Here is a 17,138-nt window from a genome sequence, read left to right as displayed (position 1 = left end):
ACTGCATCATATTTATGATATTACCAGGCTATTTAGATTAAATGTGACAAAAGCAATGCTCTAATAAAATGGTTTTTATGCCCTTTAATAGTATGTAACAACCAAAAAATCAGGTAGTCTAGTGGGAGAAGACATTCAAGACAATGGAAACTAAATAAATACATTACTAAAATAATGCTCTATTATTCCAAAAACAACATACAATCTAATTTCTTTCTACTGCTTGGAAATATCTTTTGGATTGTCATGCTAAAGTGCTCTATCTCATTTCTGTGTTTAAGAAAAAGTGATATAACTTAGCTGTTAGAGTTATTAGGTGGAAAGTTTATTGTTTGCATCACATAGGGGTACTTATTTACATAGACAAATGGACGAATATTAATATCTGAATATTTTGCATTTCTGTTTTCCTAAATATTTCTCAGAAATATTTTCTAGCAAGATAAATGCTTCACAATAATAAATCTAACTGTAGTTGTTCCACTAATTGCTAAATACTGTTCATCTGTTACCTTCTTCCCAAGGATTGATTTATATGGCATTTTATTAAGCTTCAACAAATGACAACCTAAATTCACTTTTGACGATAGGTGAATCTGCTGTTTATAAACCTTTTAAAAGCATTCATAACAATCACCTTTGTTTTTCCTCTCCTTATCAAATTATCCAGTTTGCTTTCTGGATGACATATGATTGCAAATCCCATTAGCTGTATTCAGGAAGAAGGTGTCAATATCATGTTTCATGTAGGCATCTTTTTCCATGAGTTTGAAAAATGTGACATAAAAGGCTGGTAGAAGCAAAAGTACCTGAGTACTTTAAAATGCTCAGAAGATAAATTGATGCTTGCTAGTATAAAATGACAAATGTATAAAATCACACAACACAAAAGAGTCCAAACCAATCCCTTGAACTCAGAAGGCTTCTGATTTAATGGTGTAATTTTTTTGGTATCAGGAAAATTCTCACACATGCCAGAAATGAAGAAAGATCTTTTTCCATTGAAAATTCAGGGAAAATCAATTCAAAACTAACAGTCTTTCAATGAAGAGTTCTTAATTTCAGAGACTTCTCAGCATGGGTATAGTCAGCTTTCGTATCCAAGTCAGCAGATAGGATATATCCAAGTTAACAAATGTAACCAATGAGTAGTAACAATGCACTGCTAGGCAAAAATTAAGAACAGCTGACACGTTTTAACTAGTACCACTTAGTACACGTGTATGAACATTCACATGTAGTCCTTTTCACCTCTTTTAAACCACTTATTTGACAGAAAAGCAATGTGCAGAAAGACATATGGATAGCAATAAGATAAACCGTGCTAATTCTTTTTAGCAGTGATAGCAATGATTTGGGAAACTAAGTACTGTAAAGTACTAAAATCCAGGAAATAGATCTCTATTTTTATCTACTACTGGAAGCAGTTATCAGTCACTAGATTAGATGAACAACAAAAAATCCAACAGCTTTCACAAGACAAAAACAGTGAATGAAGTCATCCTGCTTGAGAACTGCTATAATGTATTCAGCACTTTAGCCCAAAATGTCCCAGAAGTTGACCAAATTTCTATTCTATTCTTAGTACTGTAATGTATCAATGATTGTACAGAGTGAGGTGTAGAAGTTCAAAGCCAAGGACTTTGGATTTGTTGTCGCTCTAGTATGCAGAGGCTTTTCAGCTTAACTCTCTCTCCTCCCAATCTAGGGAAACATTAATAATTAACTTTTCTAAATCTGAGAAGTTTAAAGATGGCCCTTCAAAACAGCAAACTTTAGCATTCTGCTTTTGAAATGTCTGTGGCCCAGAACCTGCTGATATCCCTTCATCGTCCATTTTCCAGTACGTCCTAAGGAATCCACTATAACAAAGAAAAAATATGCAAGGCATGGGAAGAATAGGACAAGAACTGTTTCTGAGGCCTATTGGCCCTGATCCTGAAGTTAACTTATATCTATTATTATCAATGGTTACATTCTCTATGAATTTGTACAACCTTCTCAAAAACTTCTATTTGCTGATTATCTATACTCTTTTTATGACACTCTTATATTTAATTATTAAATATACATTTTACGTGTTTGAAAAAATATAGCTTTGAGATCTTTTTTGAAGAAAAACAAAAATAATAGGTCCTTCTATTCATCAGGCAGTACATTTCAAAGACCTGGAATAGGTACTAAAAAGATTTAGCCATCAAACACACAGTTCAACAATTGATGATTTCCTGAAGGACTGGGGAATCCTATAGAAAAGAAGCATTCTCCCCACTAACCTAGGCCCAAGCAATAAAGGTCTAGAAACATCTGGCATTTCATGTTTCACTTGGAAATAAATAAACTGACAAGTCTGAAGCATGCAATGCTTCAGACACAAGGGTAATATGGAATCTTGGAGAGGTCTTTCACAGATCAATTTGACTGCTGCGCTAGTTTTTTTCCCACAGGAAAGGCTGCGGTTGGCATATCAATTAAAACTGGCAAAAGGCATACATGTGACCCAGTTTAGAAGTTCTACAGTCCCACTAGAATTGGAACTCTTAACAGCAAGGTATACCTAAGCACAATAGAAAGGCAAGTGATTATTTTTATCTATCTTGTACCTATTCAGCTTACCTGGATAACCCTGGGCTCTTATGTGTTTTGAGAGAAGGTTTCTATCTCTCTCTACACTATGCATCATTTTACTATAAGATTGTGTCTCTCTTTTCAGTAAGTTTTTTTTTCTAATCTAAAATTATTCCCAATTATTATTCAGGAATTCCTTCAGCTACTTGATGGTTTAGGAGGGCACTGCAATGCCTATGAGAGCACTGCTCTCGTCCTCACCTTGCTCATTTTCTCCCTTTCTTCTGCATGCATCCATATAGGCTTGTGTTCATCTGTAGAGAAAAGATAAGAGGAGAAAAGGTCTCTGTATGCATTCTAATGGTATTTTCAGAAGAACCTCTGATATATTGGTTTTCAGGTCCCTTTCCCCTTGTTTATAAATAAATAAGCAAGGACTTGATAAGCAAGCTACGAGAGATTAGACAACGTAAACTTCACCGCTAATGAAAAGTCTTTACAGATTGTATATCATTTACTTATCAAAATGTGTCCAAAGAAAAAATAGGCTCTTGATCATAGTTCATTTGTTTATTTCTCTCAAGAAATTCTCTTTTCCACACACATCTGTCCCAACAATTATGGAATGTTCAAGAAACCTTCACAATTAACACTCAAGGGTTTCAATCTCCTTCTAAGACCTGGCCTCTTTGCATATGTTGCTTCCTCCTTCTTTGACGTACATACCATCAACAGTGCCAAATTCCTTCACATGGGCACGGGTGAGAATTTCCTTGTACAGGGTCTCGGCATCCTTGTATTTTCCTTGTTTCAGGTAGCAGGAGGCCTGGCAGAATATAAGGGATATTGTTATAAAAGTATCAAAAGAACCATTCCATAGCCAGTCACCCCTCATCTTAGATAATTATTTGCCTCCATAATTCTTCACATCAACAAACAGACCCACCAGATTGTTCTTTGTTTTAGCAACATTTGGATCATCAGGCCCTAGGCGGGATTCGTAGATCTCCAGCGCTCGACGATAGTAATATTCTACTTCTTCATACTTGCCCTGATTCTGGCATAGTAAAGCCAAGTTATTTAACTGTTTGGCCACATCTGGGTGATCTTTGCCTAGAACCTGAAAATGAAGCAGGTAAGAATAATTTATAAAATTCTTGGGAGTTCTGCAAAACCTTTCTTTCCCTGGGAAAACTGTATCATAAATACCATTAGAAACTTGAATTTTGTACACATGGCTTCACATTATATGCATATTAGCCTCATTGTGGATACAGTTCATCCAAAATATATTTCTTTTCTGAAACAGGCTTCTATTGTAAGGAATCGCCAGCAGTGAAAGTTTTTGTATAGCCTCAAGTGATGAGAGGCCCCCATAGCCTAAGGCTTCCTCCCTTCAAAGTTTCTGAAAGAAAGGTACCTTTTCCCGGATTTCCAGGGCCCGCTTGCATAATGGTTCTGCCTCTTTATATTTCCCTCTTTTGCCATACAGAACAGCTAGATTATTTAGGGTTGCAGCAACCTGCAAAGAGAGGGGGAAACAGTCACATGAGAACTAAGGAAGAATCAAAACCTACACTCACTCTAATATTTGGGCATAAAAAGTGATACTCCTTACAGAGCCAATTTGTTATAACTGGCAGCATTAACAGCAACAGTAACTGGATTTCTGAAACAGAGCCCTAATTGTGTCACCATTTCTCAGCAGGATACTATTTCAAGAAATCACATTGTTCTATTTAGTCACATATTTCTTTTGCCAACAATATGTAAAGCAACATATGTACTGATATTTTAAATATAAAATAAAACAATTACTGTATATATACATTTGGGCCCAAATGTCACTACCATAATCACATGCTTGGATTTCCTTATAAGGCTATTTGCCAACATTGCCTTACTGCTTAGGAAACAAAGGTGCAGACAGACTTTTGATACAGTTTGCTCTATCTCAGTGAAAAGTCAAATGTATTTCTTTATTTGTCCTCTTTTCTTTCTTAATGCTGTGTTTCTTCATTGATGCTTCTTATAGGGATATATACTCTATTAGTGGTTAGTAAGATTCCCTTCCTTGTGATTTATTTATTAGGATTTGTGTTCTCTCTCTCTCTCTCTCTCTCTCTCTCTCTCTGTGTGTGTGTGTGTGTGTAGAAGCAGCTTTCTTCAATCTGGTGCCCTTTAGATACATTGTTTCGATCATCCTCAATTACTATGATTAAAATGTGGATTAGCCTGGGAATCAGAAGAATTGATCAGGCAATGAAACAATTACTTTTCAGTTTCTCTATATTTGGATCCTCCTTCCTGAAGTGAAAGAAATAATAGCCACTTACTGCAGGGTGATCTTTGCCAAGAGTTTTCTCTCTAATAGACAATGCATCATTTAACAGGTGAGCTGCTTCTTTATATTTATTTTGATCCCTGCAACAAAATATGCAGATGCTATTTAAAAGTAGAGGGACAACAATGTATATAAACATGTCACAAACATAGGGAAATTACATTGCACAGACATAATATCCCGTCTTAATAGAGGTTGCCACAATAGGGGGTTGACTACACCGACCTCCTTGTACTCCCTCTTTCATTTCTGTTCCTGAAATGCTGTTCCACCTCCACAAGAAGCAGGTACCTTCTACCTCTCTATTCCTCACCTATATACTAAGGCCAAGATGTTGAGCATGGTGGCCACATCAGGGTGATCGTGTCCTGAAGTCTTCTCCAAGTCCTCCAGGGCCTGCTTGCAAAGAGGCACAGCCACTTCGTAGCGTCCCTGTGATGCATACTGGATCACCAGATTGTGTAGTGTACGCAAGCGTGCCGGGATCTCATAACCACCTTGCTGAGCAGCTGCTACAGCACTGCTGTGTTGATGAGGCACTGCAAATATATATATCACATCAATAAATAAAGAAGCACAGCATGCAATGCTATATTGTGGTTTATTCATACAAATAAGGATTGTCACTCCTTTGCACACCCTTAATTTTTCAATCAGATGGAATATTTGGAAGAAGTCATGTTCAGTAGCAGTTCATACAATATTTGTGTCTGCTCTCCCCATAAGAAGAATGAAAGAATGAAACTTACATCCTTGTCCCTGATCTTCTTCCTCATTTGGGAACAAGTCATCCAAAGAATCCTTTGTGGAATCACCTTCCTTCTCCTCCTGAAATGTTAATACAGAAAAGCACCAACAGAAAGGGGTAAAGAGAGATCATTATACATTAGTACTGCAAGGTTTTTATGCCCAACACTAATGAAAACGATAAACTGTTCTTTTTCTCAGGTAGATAATTCAAGATAATAATTACAAGAGTAGGTGACCTGTGCCTGTCATAGCCAGTAGAGACAAACTTAACGTAGTAGATAGGAATTCTGAGAAAGCTATTACTAGCTTATTTTTATGTAGTAACTTCCAGTAAGCACAGATGCTCTACGTCTACCGTATAGATTCTCACCGATGGGGATACATCTTCATCGTATTTCTTCAGCTGGTTCATGAATTCCAAATGCTTTTTTTCTTCTTCAAGCTGTGCCACAGTTTGTTCACTGCGCTGCAACTTCTGCTGAGTGTTTGCTAGTTCATCTCGTAGCCACTGGTTCTCCTGGCATAGCCTGCGCACCTGGGCCCGTAATTTCTGCTTTTCGGACTCCACAGCGTTCAGATGGTTTGACAAAGCCATCATGACCTGGTCCGAGAGAAAAAAGGAGAAATGTCTGTCTTGAGAAATGGTTTGTTTTTTTTAAATCAAACTTCTCAATCTTAGCAAAAAAGAAAACATACACACCCACAAAACAGAATTCCAAATCTTGTAGGAAAATTAGTGAGCATATTTCTAATGGTCTTAAAATAAGCCAAGGGTAGAATTGAACAAAGAACTGGTTTTTAAGCACTACAAAATAATGAAAGTTTGAACCATAAACCAGTGTTGTGTAACATAAAGTATCTTAGATGCCTGTTCCTTTTTTGTTTGTTTGTTTGTTTGGAAAAAGAGAAGAACAATGTTGCCAGAAAGGAGGAAAAGGAACAACAAATATAATTGGATATTTCATCTCATTCACATCAGCTTTGAAAACCCTGCATTGTACATGGGTGGCTAAAGGGGTGTTGTCTACATTTGCAAAGGCTAAACCCCTTATATACTGATGTCCTTAATTTGGATAGATACATATATTTGCTATTCTGAACAATTAATCCCATTTTTCCTAAAATCAAAAGAGAAAAGAAGCCAATGCTCGGGCAGATGGGCAAAAAGTGAAAACTCAAAGAAGTCCTCTCCACTCATAATCAAGTATCAATTACTATATATACAGGTTTCAATTCTCTATTCAATTTCAATTCTATACATACAATCATAAAACTAAAAACCAGCACTCGGAAAATACAGTATTTACCAATGTGTTCTGTGCCTGCTAGTTTGACTGTTCTGAACTTTATAGACAAATGGTATGCTTTTGTCTATGTTTTTACTTACTATGCATGCCTGTTCTAATCAGTGTATTTGAATCCTTATGTTTGATTGCCTCCATTTGGTTGCTTTTTTAAAAAATTCATGTACAAACTGTAGCTCACCTGAGCTTCTCCAAGTCCCAGCTCAATCATCTCCACTGACTTGCGCAGCAGGTTGGCTTTCTCATGTACTAGATTGGCTTCTTCATCCTTCTTCAGACACTTGATAGTCTCCAGTAGGCTGTGCAAGATCGAGTTATGCTCATTTTTAAGGGCCTCCAGCCCTTGCATCACCAGCTTAGTGTTGGAGATAATCTCTTCTTGGCTTAGCTTGTCCATTTTCTCCTCCCTGGGGTACACCATAGTGGACATAATCTTTCAGTATTACCTCCATTTAAGGAAGAAAAAACAAAGGGGTTAGTATAGACCACAGGTTACTTGCACAATAGATTCTGAAACATTAAACCAACAAAATGATATTATGAATAAAGATCTTATTTCCATTTTCATCAGAAAAGTAGAAACGAAGGAAATTCCCACCATACTTGAAGACTGCACATCCTTGTAAAAATGGGAATATGGTGAACAGTATGTTACTGAGAAGAGCAGATGGAGGTAAAGATGGCAGTTACGTCAAAATTGACATTCTCTTACCGCCCCCGTAACCCTAGGAATCTAGAAGGCTGATTTAACTGTCATTTAAAAACATAGGAAAAACTATAAGGAATTAAGACTTCCTTTCCAGTGATTAGAGATCCAGAATAAACAAACAGGAATAGGAATGAATATTTCCAGTAAAGTAACAGAACGTACAGTTCAGGTTTTTTTTTCTTTTTGTTTGCAATCTCTACATTAGAGAACTTTTCTGAGGTTAAGGAAATAGAAGTACAATTTAGGAAAGAAAAGGGAAGAAGAGGAGAAGTAGCAGTGGTGGTGGTCCTGATCCTTATACCACAGCCAAAAACAAGCAGGGATATTACTGAAGAGCGAAAGATTTGGAGGCAAATGCTTAGCGTTAGGATTTGTGATAGTTAATTGTTCAAAGTGCTTCAAAATAAAATGATCCCGTTTCCAATCTAGACTCTGTCATTAACATGCATCTTTATGAACATCTTTGAAAAACATAATTGCTAGGTCTTACTACAAAATAACAGGGTTTTCAAAATTATTATCCACGTGAGAGCATATTTAACTCTATTTATACATACCTGAAATTTAAAGCAAGCTGCTAGGAGAGTGACGCAAGGAAAACAAGCCGGAAACATACCATTCAACAAATAAAAGCTGGTAAACTTTCATAAACACACACAATGGAACATATTAATTTTATCTAGCTGTGCAAATAAAGTTTGCAAATGAAGATTCAGAGGAGAGGATTACACGCACTGCAGGGGAAAGTGTTGCTCAGTCTCACCAAGACTTCTATTCTTTGTTATTAAAATCCCAAACAAATTAGATTTCTTTTCCTCTGCCAGGCCATTGCCCGGTTCAGTGAAAAACACATAGAAATGTATACACTTGTATACACTTGTATTTATTATCTTGTAAACAATTGACAAATCAAATAAATAAATAAATAAATAAATAAATTATCCAGCTCATACCCCAGGCTGACGGATTCATCCACATCCTAAAGAAAAGACATTCCCAACATACAAAGCACCTACCTACATGTTTTAGCAAGGAACTTACCTCATAACAGTGGTTGGAGCAACCTGCTCCGTTGCTGCACATACAAAGGGGACAACTTGGGCCACGTGATCAGTTGGCAGCAGGCCAAGCTATTACTGAAGGCAGCCAGACCAGTAAGGAGGAGAAAAGGAGAAGAAAGAGGAAGATATCAGCAGATCTGCCTTTGTTCTCCAGTAGTCCCACCTCTGTGTGTTCAGTATTCTTTGCCAGGCAACAGCCACCGCCCCCTCATGGGTGGGACCAACAGAAAATCTCCCTCAACAACAACAAACCCAAACCACCTAAGGATAATTGGAAACCCCTTAGCACAGTTGCCGGCTGCTCAGAAGAAAGCCAGAGCTTTTTTTTTCTATAAGGAAATGGATGGAGATGCTCTGGGTATTTTTTTTTCCCCCAGGAAGAAAAAAGATGCACGTGTATTTCTCTCTGTGTGTGTGTTCATAAAAATGAACCTGCATGACATTTTGAGGAAAGGGGAAAAAAAACTCATTTTCTTTGATGAAAGAAGAATGATTGGATTCATACAACCAACCAAAGTACCTTAAAAATGTAATTAAAAACTAAGCAATCATGTTGAGCCTTCATATGATTGATTTGTTTAGAAAAAGCTTGTTATAGGAAAACAGTACCCATAGGTTGTTAGCCTGGTGGTTCCGAGTGCTGTATGTACACAGCCAATAGATGCTACTGTAAGTTCCCTGGGAATCTTCCATGTACAACACAAAACGCCATTCAAATTAACAGCTGAATTTGTTATTTTAGAACAATGACATCCAATCTTAATTGGGCTACTGTGGATACATTTGCATTTTGAGGGTATGGCACTTTCCTAAATTAGCTGTCATTGGACTGATGGGGGAGGGATTTGTGCATTCCAAAAGTGCATGCCACAATGTCCATGGGTAATCACAAAACAGACATCTGCCAGAAGGCAAACTGCTGAGGTTTTATTTCTCAATATCCCATCTGGCTGCTCTTCCTGCAAAATGCTTTCAAACACTCCCGCTTACTTTATATATTTTTTTCAGAATCAAACACAGCACGTGGTGTTAGTTCACCCACCGCGTTTATTTTCCAAGAATACTTAAGGGACCCTGTAGGCAGCCTATTCTTGGAATGAAGATTATGCTGGGTGTTGTTTTGTGACGACCTTTAGAAGCTGACTGCCTTTAAAATAAATTAGAAAGTCTAAACAACTTAGGAAAAACATGCAGAGCACGGCTTCTGGAAACTTCCCCGACCCCTTAAGACAAGCTCTATCTATTCTGGGTCACATTACAAGAAGAAAACAGTGTTTAAGAATGAAGCAATCAGAAGCTTTGCAAGTTACTGCAGAAATGCGCCTCCCATAGGGACACATCGGGAATTTTTTTCTGATTTGTTTTTCCTCCTCAGACCCTGATTGGATCCAGTTCAATTTCAAATTCAAACTTTCTTTTAGTGGTTTCTCCTGCCATACTAGATTTGGTCCCATTCTATCCAGGTTTGACAGTTTCCTGCTGATGAGCAACCAGGTGGGCAGCGGCTTGATGCCCTTGGCATAATTTATTTTCAGTGTTCCATTTGGATAGGAAACAGTTAAAAAATGGCACAAACTTTTAGCCTAAGGCCAATGCAGGTATCCATGCATTATCCATAGATTTCCATTTCATATTTTAAAAAATAGGAAATCAGCCATTCTAGATTTTTCTCTTCCTCCTAGCATTTCTTGGGAGGCTCCTAAAAGCAAGCTGAAAGTATTATAGCAGAACCTAATATAAATGTCTGCAAAATGTCTACAACCTGCTCTTACATTTTGCTTTAAATACACAGACATCAATATGTCCACTCTACTTCCCCTCCTAACATTTAATTTACCATCAGTTTTCATGAGATCTGGAAATCTGGAAAAGTTTCCAGCTGTTAGTAACTTTTGACTCTGCCTTAGAAAAGGAATAAAAGTGGCCAGAACAAGAAACTTTGCAACAGAAGGTAAGATCATCAGAAAATAATAGGAAAAACTTGAATGCTGCAAAATGGAGATATGCAAAAGAAGAAGAATTATAAGATTATCTTCCTAAATTCATGTGAAGATCTATCCAAATGTTTGTACAATGTAGTAGATTTTTTGAAGCATTCTTTCATATAACTTTTTCTACTATGGATATTCCAACAAGTTTGGCATCTCCTGTTCAGGCTGGGCTAAAACAAATAAAATAGGCACAAAATAATTCAGGAATGTCTGATAAGTAATTTATCTAATGTATTTATTTGTTTTCTACAGCACTTAAATTCCAGCCATTGTACATCAAGAGCAAGATTCAGGCCTAACCCAAGAATGGCATACAAAAATTCAGCCAAAGTTCAGTTTTTTATTTGTTGATACCAAATATACAGAATCTTGAAAGACTAAATCTTTACTATTCTCACCCTGATGGATATACCCTGAGGTATTCTATGAAGTGGCTATCCTTTCTTCTTCTGTCTCATATCCAACTCCAAACTGTGTTGCGTCTTGTCACGTCCTTCTCCAAAGAATGTATTCCCTTCTTTCTGGGAAACTGCTACTTCGCTGAGATCTATCACATCACATCCTCCTCTCTAGGCACTATCCCTCAGACCAGGGAGCATTTACAATAAAATCAAACTCTTCCTGCCTGGGCTATCTAAATTGTTTTGAGCAGCAATCCTGAACCTTTCCAGTTTGGTAACTCGGCCTGGCACCAGTGTATATGTGATGTGAGTGGCAGGCACACAGCTCCATGTGTGCAAGCGGTGGGTACGTATGCCCTCCACTCGTGCGGAGCTTCGTGTGCAATAGAACAGGGGTCGCCAACCTTTTGGACCTCAGGGACCAACAAACTCATAATTTTAGATCCCAGGGACCACTAACTGGTTCTGTGGGTGTGGCCTAATTTGTGGGTGTGGCTTGGTGGTCATGTGACTGGCTGGGCATGGCTTGTATGGAAATATTATAAATATTTATATAAATATTGAATTTTTTATCAAAAAAGAGCAATTTTTACCCAAAATCAGGCAAAGCAGGCAGATTGAGTTGCTCACAGAATCACAGATTCATTCAGAGATCTATCTATCTGCCATTGGCTAGCTTAGTCTGTCACATAAAGCAAACTCATAAAATCAACTCACATTTACATGCATGTAAATATTGAATTTTTTATTTTAAAAAAAGAGCAACTTTTACCCAAAATCAGGCAAAGCAGGCAGATTGAGTTGCTCACAGAATCATTCAGTGATCTATCTATCTGCCATCGGCGAGCTCAGTCTCTCAAATTTGCTTGCTGTGAGTCTGCACTGAATTTGCTTGCAAGCAAACCTTCAGTCCGAAGGGAGGTTTGGCTGAACTTAAAAGCAGAGCCGAAGATCTAAAGACTAGCTAGAAAGCAAGAAATCCAAATCTAAATCTCCCGGCACAGCAGAACAGATGACGGTCGGAAAAAGGAAAAATAGAAATTTAGCAGGCAAGTTTACCCGGTATGGAGTGATTGGGCGGGGAGGGTTCCCGCGGGCCATGTGGGCAGTGCAGCCTTGTGTTTCTGCGCCTCCTGGATTAATTGCTTTGGGGGGGAGCTGGGGGTGAGATTTCTCTGCAGCCCACCAAAATTTTCCCGCGGCCCACCGGTTGGCGACCACTGCAATAGAGGGTGCTTGTTCTCACCTGTGAAGTTCCACTCACGTGAGCGGCAGTTGCTTTTGCACTCATGCGTGAAGTTCCACTCGCACAAGTGCCCTCCACTTGCGTGAACAAAGCTTCATGCGCGTGCACTTACCCATCTCTTGTGCAGCCCGGTTTTGAATAGGCCATGGCCCAGTTGTGGGCTGTCGCCAGGGGGTTGGGGACCCTGGGTTACAGAACCCTCTATGGGTGGGAGGCCTAATCTATTTTGAAAACAGCTAAATTTGACATCAGATTGCTTTTCTCTAACCACTTGAGAACTATTGTACAACATAAGATCATATACGTGCCTTATGTATAGCTCTTATGAGACTTTGAGTCAATGACTGCCTGAACAAGTCCCTACAGTTTTCTTGATAAGGTTTGGCAACAAGTGATTTTGCCCCTACCTTATTCCTAAGGCTGAGAGAAAATTCTACTGAATCCAAAATTCTATTGAAGTTATGATCCAGGAGCGATTGTAGGCAAAATGTGAGTTGCCTTCACTATCAAATCTATGAGATGCCCCCTACGTATAACTGCTTAAAGTGTAAGAAATATTCACAGCAAGCTGAACTGAAAATGTTTTCCACCACTGTTTGTAAAGTGTTCTATTATATATTAGACTAGAGATAGCAAATTGGCATATTTTGTGTTATGCATGGTACAAGCTTCTTGGTTAGAATTTGATCTCCAAACATAAAAAAAATATAAAAGGCAAATAAAGCCTTGTCTTGGCTTTAAGAACTATTTTACTTCATTACATGGTTTTAAAAGTTAGGTTAGTGAGCCAGTTTGATTTAGTGGTTAAGGCATCAGGCTAGAAACCGAGAGACTGAATTCTACTCCTACCTTAGACAAAAAGCCAGCTGGGTGACCGCAGGCCAGTCATTTTCTCTCAGCCCTAGGAAGGGGACAATGGAAAACTATTTCTAAAAAAATCTTGCCAAGAAAACTGCAGGGACATATCCAAGAATTGGACATGACTGAATGGGCAAAAAAGTCTTATAATTTTATTATTTTAACTAATTGTAATGTATTTTTAAAGTCTCATAAGACTTACTGATAATCTGAATGATCTGGATACATATGGCATTCAACTTTTCTTTAATAATCAATGAATCATATTAAAATAGGCTTATCATATCACTATTGCGCAATCCAGTCAAACAAATCCTTTCACATAATAAACTAGTCTATACATGTTTCAATAAAGGTTATTTGAATTCCAATTTAGTTCTGCATCCTTAGGCTATCAATTCCTATGATTAAAACATAGGTATGGAAAGGGGAAAAGACATGTTTACATTTTGTAAAGCTGGTCTATAAAATAGATGTCCTTCGTCCTTATTTCTACACATATGTTGGCTAGGGAAGAATCATCAAGATAAAATAGAGAAGTAGTAATGTATACTACTTAATTAGTGTGCAAAGTTCTTGAGATTCCCTCATCATCATACACAGGGGAATTATCATCTCAAGGTATAGGAAAGCTCCTGTCTTAAGTTTACTTTCAAGCTCAGCCAACTGTTGTCCAGAAACTGCATCACTTTGTGACAGATCCTGGTGGTGGCTCTGAACATTGTTGCTATCCCCCTGGCAGACCAGATCGTCAACCTGAGAGTCCCCTTGGATTCAAACACTTGCTGGATAAGAAAGTGGAAACCATGACCTGGAGGCCCTTGCCTGCTGGTGAGCCAGTTGTGATTCTATTTGAAGCCTTAGAAACTATAATTCACACCCTGATTGCCACATGTTTTCATTTCCAGGGTCTTAGAGCAGAGTTCCCCAACCTTTCTGGCAAAATAGATTGCTAAGAAACAGTGGATGCTCTCCTATATGCCCAGATAAATACTGGTACTAATCTCTATGATAGCAAGGAAAACTAAGAAGCAGAAATCAGCATCCTTTTAGGCTGCCCGTCCTGTATCTACTATCAAGTTCATCCTTGCCTCTTCACAGCTATCTTCCTTTCTTCCAGCAGAGGCCACTTATAGTTCTTCAAAGCCCACTTCAGTATGTTATTCAATACTCCAGTGATCCCCAACCTTTTTGACGCCGCGGCCCGGTACCGGCAGCAACTGGGCGCCGCCTTTTTTGACGAAAAGTGCTTCCGGTGACCTCACCGGAAGCACTTTTTCGTCAAAAGATGGCGGCATCAGCGCTCCGGTGAGCTTTTTCGGGTAGAAATGGCTTTCTACCCGGAAAAGCTCACCGAGCGCTAGCGCCGCCATCTTTTTGATGAAAAGTGCTTCCGGTGAGCTTTCTACCCGGAAAAGCTCACCGGAAGCACTTTTTTACCAAAAAAAGATGGTGGCGCCCAGCAACCAGCGGCCCGGTAAGAGTTGTTCCGCGGACCGGTCCCGGTCCGTGGACCGGCGGTTGGGGACCCCTGCAATACTCCATTCATCAAGAATCTCACTACTGAGCAAGTACTTTGAGCAGAAACAACAACCTTTTAGGGATCTATTTGGGATTGCAATCAGCTTTTGTTTATAGCAAAGTTGATGCCTTTCACCCATTGTTTGGATACTTCGACAGCATAATTGTTTATCCCTTGATGTATAGAGTCTATCTTCTTATGAAGTAAGGTCATATCTTCCCTTATTTTTCTTGTTAAACTCATGAACTAAAAAATAAATCCATGAAGCCGAAGCCTCAAATCTGAAGACATGACAAGACCAAGACACACATATATCAGTCTTCTGCTGTCACTTTCTAACATATAAACACATCTTCAGGTGATATGCAGGATTATAATATATTTTGGACCTTGATGAAATACAGGCACAACCAAAGCTTTAAGAAGTTGAAGGCAGAGCTAGACTTTGTTCCAAGTAGTAGATAGGTTACTATAACATCCAAGTATAAGGCAGCCTTGTTTTTTGGTTATATGGATTGAGTGGAAACACAAGACTTTTTTTCTACTGCTAAGTAAATATTAACTCTGCCCTCTCATATCAAATATGGCTTAGTTTCAACCACACCCAACTGCTAATGCATTTTGGCTTTCTCTAACTAGCTGCACGCTGAACTGCAGGAGGTTACATTAATGGATATTAAAATTTAAATGTGGACTGAGAGCAAAGGGAAAAGGAAAGCTAATGTAGCATGTAAGTGCAAGCTGGTCAAAGCTATCTATATGCTACTAAAACTCTCCTGTCTATTTGTAATCCTCAGTTAATGGTGCATCACAGCAAAAAATTTTTTTTAATTCAGCAACCTCAAATCTGTTAATTTAAAGAATGTGTACAAATCCAGGACCCAATACTTCTGTGTTATTAACATTTCCAGGATCTTGACAACAGTTGTGTTCAGAAAATTGTGGCTGCTGCAACATTGCAGCAGTTATTCGCAGTCATGTGATTGTAATTTCTGATGTTCCTTGCCAATTTCTAATGAGCAAAGTCAATGGGAAGCTGGCAGAAAGTGAGTAATTGCTTCCATTCTGCATTTTTGCCACCTGAGCATAATTTTGTTTCTTTGTTTAGGTAAATATTTCTGAAATATTTCAATGGGTCATGGGTTGTTGAGTATTCCTCTAATATTCTGAATTACTAGCCTGCAGAAGTTATGGGTGCTCCAACATTGGAGGTTTTTAGGAAGACCCAGGACAACAATTTGACTGAAATGGTATAGGGTCTCTTGCTTGAGAAGGGAATTATTTAGAAGACCTCCAAGATGCGTTCCAACTCTGTTACTCTTTTATTCTGTTACTATGACTACGTATCCTCCAGTTAATATCCCTATGATCAATCCGAAAATGCAGCACCATCCTGTTTAGTATAACAATAAATATTATTTTAATAACCTGCTTTTCAGGTAAATGGACTCAAGTTATTTATAACAATTAATATTTATTACTTAAATACTAAGCAGGGCTGCATAGAAATCTGGATTCAAAGGGCAAAATGTGATTTGCAACACATGTTTGTGCACAAAACAGCAATTAGGAACATTTAAAGCAGATGAACCTTTTCTTTGGACTGAAGAATACATCCCCAAAACTGGCAGGCAATCTTGGGGAAAGACATTTGGTTAAAGTGTTCCTGCAGACTTTGCATCCACATAAACATATATACTCCAAACAACACTTTACACTTTGAATCTGAATCCCTGCCCAGCCCTGCTATTAAGGATGTTTGATAAGGATGGAAGTAGGAGGTGAACTGGCATTAAAGAAGGTTATATGTTGTTTACGACTTTATGTTAATATTTCGTTGCTCTTCTTGACAATAAATTTCATGACAAGCATAATATCAAATTGAGGTAAGAAATGGACCAACTTAGCTGTTATATCAACATGGAACAGCTGGTATCTGAAGTGTTATAATATCATCTTTTCCTGAATAGTTAAAATCTAAGATGCACATTTTCCCTTACCACAATAACTGAAAACTACCATTTGCAAGTCACATGCTTATTATCTAATTCCAGTTGCAGTTTAGAACACTATTCTCAAGAAGAAAGGTGATCTCTAATAGTGAAGCCCGTTTCATGGACTGTGTCTATGAAAGCATTTTATTATGCATGGTGGACTTGTGAAAAAGCAAAAAAGAAAAAAGAAATGAAACAAATACATGTGATAACAGAAAGAATTTAGAAGAGAAATATTGAGACGAGACCAGAACTTTTTTATAGATATTTATGGGTAGTCAAATAGAAAAGAATATGGAAGGTTGGTTTTATACATGGTAACTGCAGCAAGGTTATTAAATGCACAAAGATGGAGAAATACTGAAATAGCCACAATGGAGGAATGGACTG

The 17,138-nt window shown here is 38.1% G+C and overlaps 1 protein-coding gene across 17 annotated transcripts in view; it reads right to left on the bottom strand.

Moving 5' to 3' along the window:
* The window catches only part of KLC4 (kinesin light chain 4), a 50,941-nt gene that overhangs the window by 23,564 nt on the left and 10,239 nt on the right, over positions 1 to 17,138 (bottom strand). For all 17 annotated transcript variants that reach the window (XM_087962525.1, XM_087962540.1, XM_087962519.1 and 14 more), the window contains 10 exons: positions 8,717 to 8,811; positions 7,148 to 7,412; positions 6,033 to 6,263; positions 5,662 to 5,740; positions 5,226 to 5,451; positions 4,905 to 4,992; positions 3,989 to 4,090; positions 3,515 to 3,688; positions 3,295 to 3,394; positions 2,830 to 2,882 (listed from right to left, as the gene is read on the bottom strand). In XM_087962525.1, the coding sequence (XP_087818651.1) occupies positions 2,830 to 2,882; positions 3,295 to 3,394; positions 3,515 to 3,688; positions 3,989 to 4,090; positions 4,905 to 4,992; positions 5,226 to 5,451; positions 5,662 to 5,740; positions 6,033 to 6,263; positions 7,148 to 7,396 (1,302 nt within the window). In that variant the 5' untranslated portion in view covers positions 7,397 to 7,412; positions 8,717 to 8,811. The remainder of the gene's footprint in view (positions 1 to 2,829; positions 2,883 to 3,294; positions 3,395 to 3,514; positions 3,689 to 3,988; positions 4,091 to 4,904; positions 4,993 to 5,225; positions 5,452 to 5,661; positions 5,741 to 6,032; positions 6,264 to 7,147; positions 7,413 to 8,716; positions 8,812 to 17,138) is intronic.

This window comes from Notechis scutatus, chromosome 1 (assembly GCF_049901735.1).
Source record: "Notechis scutatus isolate UNSWTSFEM ecotype Mainland chromosome 1, rNotScu1.2, whole genome shotgun sequence".
NCBI classification, from domain to species: domain Eukaryota; kingdom Metazoa; phylum Chordata; class Lepidosauria; order Squamata; family Elapidae; genus Notechis; species Notechis scutatus.
Note: the sequence above shows the minus strand (reverse complement) of the source record. Positions and strands in the feature narration are given on the sequence as shown.